The sequence below is a fragment of the Haliotis rubra genome, unplaced genomic scaffold, assembly GCF_003918875.1.
Source record: "Haliotis rubra isolate DU_JTF1 unplaced genomic scaffold, ASM391887v1 Scf21, whole genome shotgun sequence".
Classification (NCBI taxonomy): Eukaryota; Metazoa; Mollusca; class Gastropoda; order Lepetellida; family Haliotidae; genus Haliotis; species Haliotis rubra.
Window position 1 is genome coordinate 3,127,221 of NW_025766114.1, and position 10,939 is coordinate 3,138,159.

The 10,939-nt window shown below is 40.7% G+C and overlaps 1 protein-coding gene across 1 annotated transcript; it reads left to right on the forward strand.

Moving 5' to 3' along the window:
* The first annotated feature begins 1,144 nt into the window (after positions 1-1,144).
* On the forward strand, positions 1,145-2,185 carry LOC124276504 (galactose-3-O-sulfotransferase 2-like). Its single transcript, XM_046712134.1, has one exon. It carries the CDS (start codon positions 1,145-1,147, stop codon positions 2,183-2,185), a length of 1,041 nt encoding a protein of 346 aa, XP_046568090.1.
* Positions 2,186-10,939: the final 8,754 nt, after the last annotated feature.

Sequence of the window (10,939 nt, forward strand, 5' to 3'; positions counted from 1 at the left end):
TTCGATTATGAGAAAACATGATCGATCGCTTGCTCGTTTAGTCACTGCGACCAATCTTCGATTATTTCCATTAGTCGGACCACCACTACTGGTCATATATTTATATATGTGTATAGCGCCATCCAGCTCAGCTGCTCAAAGGCGCTTTGATTTTCCCTCGATCGTTGGATGTCAAACTCAAACGGCACATCGTATTATCAATCTCAACTCCTTGGGGATCATACAACTCTAGCAGCCACAAGGCACACCGATTTAATGTGGCTTTCCCATCTTTACGAGGTACTCATTCAGAGGATGAACTTGGACACATATTCACAGTACTTTGTCCAAGTTTTACTGCATGTTGCTGTACCCGCAACTAGGTCTTTTCACGCAATCATGTAGCCACCATCTGGTGTTTTGACAACGGATTCGTGGGTTCTTTTACGTGCACTGGGTTGTGTACTGTACACTGGGAGTTGTGACAACACTGAACGAGCAAAATGGTGGAACACCCAGGTGGGAAGGAATAAATGTCACGAACTGAAACCAAAAATCAGTTTTACCTACTTGCGTTGTCAGTGAAGACGTGATGTCCCATTGGCTCACGTCGGTTTACTATCTGCTCAAAACAGATGGAGATGGACCTCCTATGTGTATCTCTTGCGATGAGGTGTTCACATCAAACATTCTGCTTGACTGTGTGGACATTTCATATGCAAGGGATTCCCATTATGAATCTGGAAGATCTGTTTTCCCACGTGAACTCAATCATAAGTTGTAAGTTGTATATCTATGAAACACTTGCTGTGTTTGAAATATGTTTTTTAACAAACTACTTTGTAATTGTAACTGAAACATTGTCTCGTCGCTGTATGGCTGAAACAATGCCGATGCCACGTAAAACTTCATCTCACTCACCCATTATAAGGACATGATATAACATAACGTAAACCTGATACAACATTGTCAATGTTTCAGGCTGTTCCTCCAGGTTTCAGTCGTTGCCATCATCCTAGTCTTCAGTATAAGCTACAGCAATTTTGGAGAAGCTTTTAAACGGAATATACTAATATCAAAGTTCGACAACAACGGATGTATATGTGACAGAGGAACAAACACTATCACGCACAAGGCATCCGCCAGTCAGGTCGAACCGAAGACGATGGCATCAGCTGCTCTTCAAAAGGATCGTCGATATTCGTCAGAAGTTCGCCATATTGCATTCTTGAAGGTCCACAAATGTGCCAGTTCCACAATGCTGAATATCTTCTATAGGTTCGGTTATAAAAGGGGACTTAACTTTGTTCTTCCCATCAAAAGTAACTATTTAGATATGATTCATAAAAAAGGAGTGATATCAGTTGTGCCCCCACCCGCAATGTCCGGGTATGACATCCTCTGCAATCATGTGACTAAATTCAACAAACAACTATTCTCTCGTTACCTACCACCTGACACCAAATATATTGCCATAGTTCGAGAACCATTCAAAAGAATGTATTCAGCTTTTCACTACTACCGGAACGTACTACACTATCCCATCTTGAGAAATGTTAGAGGCGTGGACCCGTTCAAAACCTACCTCAATAATATCACATCATTGGAAACCCTGTGGGGAGATCATTCATTTACTAATAACAAGATGGCAAGGGATTTTGGTTTTCCTACTGAGGAATACAAAAACATTTCAAAGTTCAAAACGTACCTCGGAACGCTCGACAAACATTTTCACTTGGTTATGGTCTCGGAGATGTTCCTCGAATCACTGGTGCTCTTGCGAAGGTTGTTGAAATGGTCAATAGAAGATGTGATATTTCTGACAATAAATGTGCATGAACATAAAAATCTCACAACGGATACTAGCTCGGAGAACATCGAACCTTTCCTAGCTCTTGATCGTATCCTGTATGACCACTATCTGACAAGACTAAAGGAACAGATTGATGCACAAGGGCCTGATTTTCACAAGGAGCTTCAATACTTCAAAGATGTTAACTCCAAAGCCTCAGATCTTTGTAGTGCAAATAACACTACCAACAAACTGCTGTCATTCAGGGCAAATGAATGGCATGACGACTTCACTATCACGTTACAGGACTGTGACCTGCTCAGCAAAAAGGAGATCACGTTTTTGAATTTAGTGAGGGATAAACAAACTGAACGCGTAAAGACATATGGAGCTAATATAAGTTACTTCCAATAAGTTTTTTCCCTCTATGTATTATTGTGCATAAAATATGGTGTATTTCTTCAGCAGTACCCTTTGTAATTTGCAAAACAAGAAAGGCTTCGAGCAGTACTATTTTAATCTGATGCATGTGATCTCTGGTTGGTGTGATATTCCTTTTGGGAAAAAACTAAATTAAGATACCAAAATCGACCAGCTACTCCAGTGGAGTGGTTTGGAAAAGGAAAAATAAACTTACGTGCGTAATCATGTTTTAAAGCTTTGCCGAGTGAGTGAATGAGTGATATATTGGTGCGAGAGTAAGTCCCACAAGATCATGGTTGACATAAATAACTAATTTTGTTTTGGGAGTCCAGAGGATCGTCTGTGATTACACACAATCTGACAAGTCACAGATTCTCACCACCCGATCCCTGATTCAGACTTTCTAAACAACCATGACACACAAGTGACACACCAGTCACTAATCCATATCCAATTTTTCAAGTAATAGGTATAAGTAAACCCCATAAATAATCTTATGACTGTATTATTAAGTTTGTTGTGTATTATTTCTTAGGACGCTCTCTTACACGCACATGGCCCTTTTTTATTGAAGGGGACATAAAACCCCACCACCACCCCCACCACCCCACCCCAACCCCAAAAGTAAAAACCGTCAAGGCAGTGTCAATTACAGGTCAACGTACAGGTGTGAAGAGCCGTTAAACGGCGAAAGATCTTGTGCAGATAAAGGAGTTTTGGCAAGAAAAATTATCTGACTCATCTTTTGTACATATATACTGAACATCATTGAAAACGCACCAATTATAAATGTTCATATTATTAAAAGCACGTGTAAGGAATTGATATTTTTGGAGTGGATAATAACAGATGGACGACTGACAAAAACAACAAAACAGAAAAGACACTCATTCATTGAAATGTTCCACAGTCAGAAAGGATCAAACACACGTGGGGTCAAATCGAAAAGTCAATATCGCGTGTGACCGCCATTTGTATTGACACATGCAGTTCAACGTCTCCTCATTGAGTCAATAAGCGTCCGAATAGAGTTCTTGAGAATGGCATTCCACTTCTGCAGTAGTGCAGCCTCAAGTTCCCGGATGTTTCGCATCTGTTGTCGCCGCGAAAGACTTTGACCAATTCGTCTCACAAGTGATCCATGGGGGATACATCTGGCGTCTGTGCTGGCCAATAAATAATCGGATGTATTGCTGGGCCAGATACTGCATTGAAAGTCTTGTTGTGTGTGTCCGTGTGTTGTCCTGTTGAAAAGTATGGACATCTTGGTGGTGATTGATTGCCCATGACAAAGAAAACCAAGCATTCTGTGCACAAGGTTGAAATCAGTCGGGCGACAAGATTATAAAATCACAAAGCTGCTTATCAAAAGGAGGTGGCCCAGGCAAAGTGATATTAACAAAACGTGAGCAAAACAGGTGACGAAATTTAATTTGCTGATTAGTGGTACATCTCCGACAATTACCTGCCACGCCTCAGACTAAACAGTGAACACAGCAGAGTGATATACAGCTAATGAAGTGATAATTAGATTTACAGGAAGCTAGAGATGTGCATGTATATACAACCAATCCATGAGGACAGATCAAACAGACGTTATAAAAACAATGATGATACGTAGATGTGATATATAGAGTGTGATATACAGCTAATTAAGTGACAATAGAGGCGGCTTTTGTGATAGATTATAGCTGTCATAACGCCGACGGAGCATGCACGCCATATCATAGATTTGATCCGGTATCAGCAGAAGATAATGGCGCGTATAGCCCGACTATCAGATGTGACTCGAATGCACATTATACCTTGACAGAACCGCATCTTCAACGGCTTTCCGATGCATTTTAGACATTTAATTTCGGATAACGGATATTGAAATTATGGCTGACGGAACATGGGCACCAGATCCCAGATTTTACCCGTTATAACATAATGGCGCGCATTGCCTGACTATCAGAAGTGACTCGAATGCACATTATACCTTGGCAGAACCGCATTTTCAAGGGCTTTCCATACACTAAAAGTATAAATATTAACACTACAGGTATTGCTGTTATGGTTAGATTCCAAACTATTGTACCGTTTAGTTCTGTCAAGCAAACTCATTCCTGTATTGCTCAACTATCTAATGTTGCACAACAACATATTACATATTTCCAGAATCCCACATGAATGATCTTACACATGCACTATAGATGTAAATATTAACGCCGCCGGTATAGCCGATGTACAGATTCATCTAAATTCCGCCAATCTATATCACGTCCCATATATTTTGCAGTTCGCACATTAATACTTATATAGCTCCACCACTGAATGTGCAACATGTGCGTATTATACATTGTCTAAAACACGCCTTAAATGGCTTTCAAACGCGCTATAGAAATGTATTTTCTGAGGTGATGTGTAAGAGTAGTAGCCGTTATATCATGACTGCACGATGTTGGCGAAAAATTGCTATATCACAGAAGAATTGAACTTCAGTAAAATTACACAAAATATCACGTCGGGGTTTCAATCTGGACTGGTTACCAGGGGCAGCACAATGTTCACATTTGCATATTTGGAGAGAACGTTTCCTCAGGTTTCCAACAATGTATAACATGCATAGATAGGACAGTAGAAGGCTTCCAAAATGCAATGGCGCAGGCGACTTCCACCGGAGGCTGGGTGGAACAAAAACACACAGCTTAAAATCACAGAAACCTTAATTGATCGGCTATAAAGTTGCATAAAAACAAACGGAAACATTCTCCGTGTAGCTCCAGGATACAGCTATCCAACGACATGCGGCATGCGCGTGTAAGGAGATTTATGCAGCTCCCAAGGGAGCCGTGCTGAAAAAGGTGATACAAACTGTAGGGGAGATCTCGATTACCAGACTTTCCATTATGTAGAAACCTTTCATGGCTGAGTGGGTTAGATTGCTGTAGTTCTGGGAGAAACAAAAGTGTGACAGGAAAGGAGATGATGCTCACAGATGCTGAGGAATAAAGATAAGTCCAATGAACTTAACACCTGTTAACCATGTCTTCCACTGACAACCTTCCCCGGATACATAGACACAGTTACTTCCCACCTGGGTCGATCACACTGCAGCAGCTCACTTTGTCTATGTATTTATACTGGAAACGATTGTGATGCAAGACAATCAGACACGGTCCAGGTTGGAAGGTAGGTTGGTTACATATGTTATATGAGTTTTTATTCATTTCGTTCCACGTAAAGGCGATGACGTAGTAGCAATACTTCTTATTCGTGAGATCGAAGACCTAAGGCCAGTTCTCACTATACCGGAGACATATCCATCCTTTTGTACGACTGTGAGAAAACACCTCAATACTGTTCTGTTTGAAAACACGGGAACACTACAGCTTTGTATAAAGAACATACGTACGTACGTACCAGTGTGTCACGATTAGTGAGGTTATTGAAATGGGAGTGACGATTAATGCACCTCCACAGCGACGCTGCACTCAGCAATATTCCAGCTATATGACGGCGGTCTGTAAATAATCGAGTCTAGACCAGACAATCCAGTGATTGACGTCATGAGCATCGATCTACGCAGTTTGGATACGATGATATGTATCAACCAAGTCAGCGTGCCTGACCACCCGATCCCGTTAGTCGCCTCTGACGACAAGCATGGGTTGCTGAAGACCAATTCTAACCCGGATCTTCACGAGATGGTTGGGCTATGGTAAGGCACCTAATCACGAATAAAGTCACTGTTGATACATATCCGAACATGCCTACACAGGTTGATGTATTCACAATATACTTGTCGCCACACTGACATGTTTACACCATGATACTGAGACATTTCCACCGCTTTGATTATTTCAAGTTCATATTGACTTCGCTTACGCTAGATATGTAAATGCAACTGGAAGATAACATATGTGTCCTAATCTACAATCAATATAATTATTTATTTGGGGCAGTCAAGTGGTAAAAAGCGTTCGCGGTTCGATTCGCCACATGGGTACAACGTGTGAAGCCCATTTTTGGTGTCCCCCGTCGTGATATTGCTGGAATATTGCTAAAAGCGGTGTAAAACCATATTCACTCGATATATGTATTTTTGTTAGTTTCAGATCGTGTGGTAAACCCTTCCAACCACAGGATGTTCTGCGTTAAACGGAAAATGAATTTTTTAAGGTAGGAGTCGGATTTATATTTTACGCTTTGCTACCTATCATTTATGTCAGAGACGGGGGGTTAAATTCGAAGTCTAATTGGACTGTCTTATTCATTTTTTTGCATAAAGGATGTAGTTTTCAAACAATACAAGGTTCACATTATTACGTTAATTTATTTTGCCGTACCCTGAAATTTATCACCAGACAGACAGACAGATAATCTAAGCATTGAAAAATAACATGGTTTATATTTGAGGCTGACAGATGACCACAGAAATCTCATGCTTAAAAGCGGCGTAAAACCATACTCATTCACTCTCTGATTACGGGTCATCGCAGAACAACTTTCACCAGACCGATCACAGAATTGCATACATGAATATTCATAACGCATTTTGCAAAGGGAAGTATTTTACAACGTCTAATCCACGGCAGAGTTAAGTTTTAGCAATCCCCTAAAACCGTGGTCGAGGAACTCCCTTGAATCAGTCAACAAAGACAAGAAGACAGCGTGATCACTGTCCCCCAGTTGAGTTTAACCTGGGTTGTTGTGGGGGGTGGGGGTGTATTTGTTGTTTAACGCCGCACTCAGCAGTATTCCAGCTGCATGGCAGCAATTGTAAGTAATCCGCTGTGGACCAAACAATCCAGTGATCAACAGCATGAGTATCTACCTACGCAATTGGGATACGATGACAAGTCAGCGAGCCTGACCACCCAATCCCGTTAGTCGCCTCTCATGACAAGCATGGGTAACTGAAGACCAATTCTAATCCGGATCTTCACGGATTGGTTAGGCTATGGTATCACGGCTTGTCACGTAACTAGAGGGAGGAGGGTAAACGAGATGCTGTACCTAGACCTTTACCGCTTTAGACTCCCGAGCTTGGGCATTACGCTGACAAAGCAAAAAGCATGACCTTTCGAAACCTAGATCATAGCTAGGTTTCTGGAGTGTTCAAGGAACTCTAAATCGCAGCGCCACCCCTCTTTTCCCAAACAGAATGTTGCTTGTTCATTCAGTTTAGTGATTGAGTGAGTTTAGTTTTACGCCGCGTTTAGCAATATTCTAACAACATCACAGTGGAGGACACAAAAATGGACTTCACACATTGAACCCATATGGGGAATCGAACCCGGGTCTTCAGCGTGATGAGCGGTCCATTAACCATTTGGCTACCCCATCGCCCCTTAATATAGTAGAAAATATAGCATGGAAGTTATTGTTAACTATGAAAGGTATCCTCTAAAGCAAAAAACAATTTTAGTTATCAGAGTGGCTTTATGTCACGATAAACCATTCCATCGGAGACCTACTCCGACCAGTCCTGAATCCGTCACCATTTTAGTCCCCATACCCTAAATTGGTAAGAATTCACAACATGTGGAAACTTCGCCTAATCGCACGGGTATGACCCACTATTGATCAGGTGCCACGGTGACAACTACCTATATCAGGAAACTACCGGAAAATAATAGAAATGCAAAGTATAAGGGATGTTTTTAAAACACTTTAAAAAATAAATCACTGGAACGAAACGTGCAGAAAGCAATTGCAGACCTATAACTTAGCTGTTTTGGTAAACGTTTTACTGGTGTTCTCAACGTGATGGAATAAATCAAATACTTAATCCAGCACAAGTCGGATTTAGAGCAAAGTGATACACATGAAGGCAAGCATTCATGGATGACAACTGGTAACCGTTGATACATATACATATCTCGGCATACTTTTTCACAGAAATAGAAGACTGCTAACTTATATCAAGACATGAGCAAACACTCTACAAAAGACAGGTACGCTCTGATTAACAATCTCCTTTCAGATTTGCTTTGAAAGCTTTTGATGTGAAGGTATTACCTATCCTTCTGTATGGCTGTGAAGATTAGGGATATAATATTTTGATTTCATGAAAAGAAAATTACAATTCAGAATCGCAACAGCCATACGAACATCAACGCCAAAGTTCATAAGTTATGGAGAACTTGGACGATTCCCCCCTTCAAGATAACGATATTCAGGAAAATGATAAGCTACTTGCATAAACTACAACGTAACGATTACCTAATTAAGCTGTGTAAAATGAGCAAAAACCACGTGGAATTACATTATGATCGAAACCTGTCTCAAAACACTTTTATTATAGAATTGTTTAGATAACTGTGGATCAACCAAAGCCCAAATGTACGATAGACATTGTCTGGTTCCTACGATTGAAAGAATGCTTAAAGATTAATTTATTCAATCCCGTCGTAATGAAATTGAAAACTATACGACTATAGTGTCTTCAAAACTATGCCATCTTTCTGTATTTATCTGTTTCGTACATCTTCACTAGCATACACTTTACTGACATTTAGAACCTCAAATCATTATTTTCCTGTACAGACCGGTCGTTGGTGCAATGTACCACATGATCAGAAGACATGGCCCCTTTGTAACCCGTGAAGTTGCGGGATAGAATTAGTCTTCAGCAACCCATGCTTGTCGTGAGAGGGAACTAACGGGATCGGGTGGTCAGGCTCGCTGACTTGGTTGACACATGTCATCGTATCCCACTGGCGTAGATCGATGTTTATGTTGTTGATCACTGGATTGTCTAGTCCAGACTCGATTATTTACAGGTCGCCACCATATAGCTGGAAAATGGCGGAGTTAACAAGCAAAGTGGCACCGGGAATATAGCTAGAATATTGCTGAGTGCAGCGTTAAATAACAAACAAACAAAGCAATGTCTGCTATTGCTGATGAATGTCATTATCCCTTGCAATGTCCAGCCTTCAAAAATGTGTCAGTATTAAGAAATTTGTTGCAATAACACATTTTACACTTAGACCAAATTGACGTTAACTGTCATGTCAATCGTGTTACCTGTAATACTGCTGTTTGAATATTTATGCTCTCGTACCACCGTTGGTGTGGGTTTTAAAAAAAATGAAAACCTTGAACCTTGCCAATTAATTGTCAGGGCCTTATTGCAAATCAGTCAGGGGAATTTAGAACGACCAATACTCTGATAATCTGATGATTACTTACAGAATTATGGGACACTGAATATCACTAGTTCAGCGAATAAATAATGTAATATTAAAGAATATTGTAACTTATTTTGAATTATCTTGTGGTAAATAAATGGAAGTACGACTAAATTAGCCCACTTTACAAAGACAAATATCGTGGCGATCATCAGGAGACAAAAAGTAGTGGGTGGACAACGCATGGCCAAGCAGCCACTGGACTTGTTCATCCCTACCCCGCCGTCTTATTATGAGGCGCGAGCGGACTTCGGAGAAAACAACTTATTTTCAGCGTCGCCTAATTAAAATTGGTCGTCTGATTAACAGAACTTATGTTAGTTTGCAGTACATCAACCTTACAAGAATAGGTACAGTAAAGAATGATATATGTATGGAAAGAACGCGAACTATACTACAAGGAGTACATTTAGATGTAGTGAGAAGGATTTGTACAATTAGTAATTAGAAAAGCAGTGGCATAGTTGAGTCAAAAACAGAAGATAATGGGTTGCCACGGGAACTTCGTGATATCTGGTCATATATTTATATATGTGTATAGCGCCATCCAGCTCAGCTGCTCAAAGGCGCTTTGATTTTCCCTCGATCGTTGGATGTCAAACTCAAACGGCGAATCGTAATATCAATCTCAACTCCTTGGGGATCATACAACTCTAGCAGCCACAAGGCACACCGATTTAATGTGGCTTTCCCATCTTTACGAGGTACTCATTTACAGGGTGAACTGGGACACATATTCACAGTACTTTGTCCAAGTTATACTGCATGTTGCTGTACCCGCAACTAGGTGTTTCCACGTAAACATGTAGCCACCATCTGGTGTTTTGACAACGGATTCGTGGGTTCTTTTATGTGCACAGGGTTGTGTACTGTACACTATGGGTTGTGACAACACCGAACGAGCAAAAAAGGTGGAACACCAGGTAGGAAGGAATAAATGTCACGAACTGAAACCAAAAATCAGTTATACCTACTTGGGTTGTCAGTGAAGACGTCCCATTGGCCCACGTCGGTTTACTATCTGCTCAAAACAGATGGAGATGGACCTCCTATGTGTATCTCTTGCGATGAGATGTTCACATCAAACATTCTGCTTGACTGTGTGGACATTTCATATGCAAGGAATTCACATTTAGAATCTGGAAGATCTGTTTTCCCACGTGATCTCAATCATAAGTTGTAAGTTGTATATCTATGAAACACTTGCTGTGTTTGAAATATGTATTTTAACAAACTACTTTGTAATTGTAACTGAAACATTGTCTCGTCGCTGTGTGGCTGAAACAATGCCGATGCCACGTAAAACTTCATCTCACTCACCCATTATAAGGACATGATATAACATAACGTAATCCTGATACAACATTGTCAATGTTTCAGGCTGTTCCTCCAGGTTTCAGTCGTTGCCATCATCCTAGTCTTCAGTATAAGCTACAGCAATTTTGGAGAAGCTTTTAAACGGAATATACTAATATCAAAGTTCGACAACAACGAATGTATATGTGACAGAGGAACAAACACTATCACGCACAAGGCATCCGCCAGTCAGGTCGAACCGAAGACG

Bases quoted from the DNA above. Each gene is read 5' to 3' on its own strand.
- LOC124276504 (XM_046712134.1), top strand. From the start codon at position 1,145: ATGGCATCAGCTGCTCTTCAAAAGGATCGTCGATATTCGTCAGAAGTT.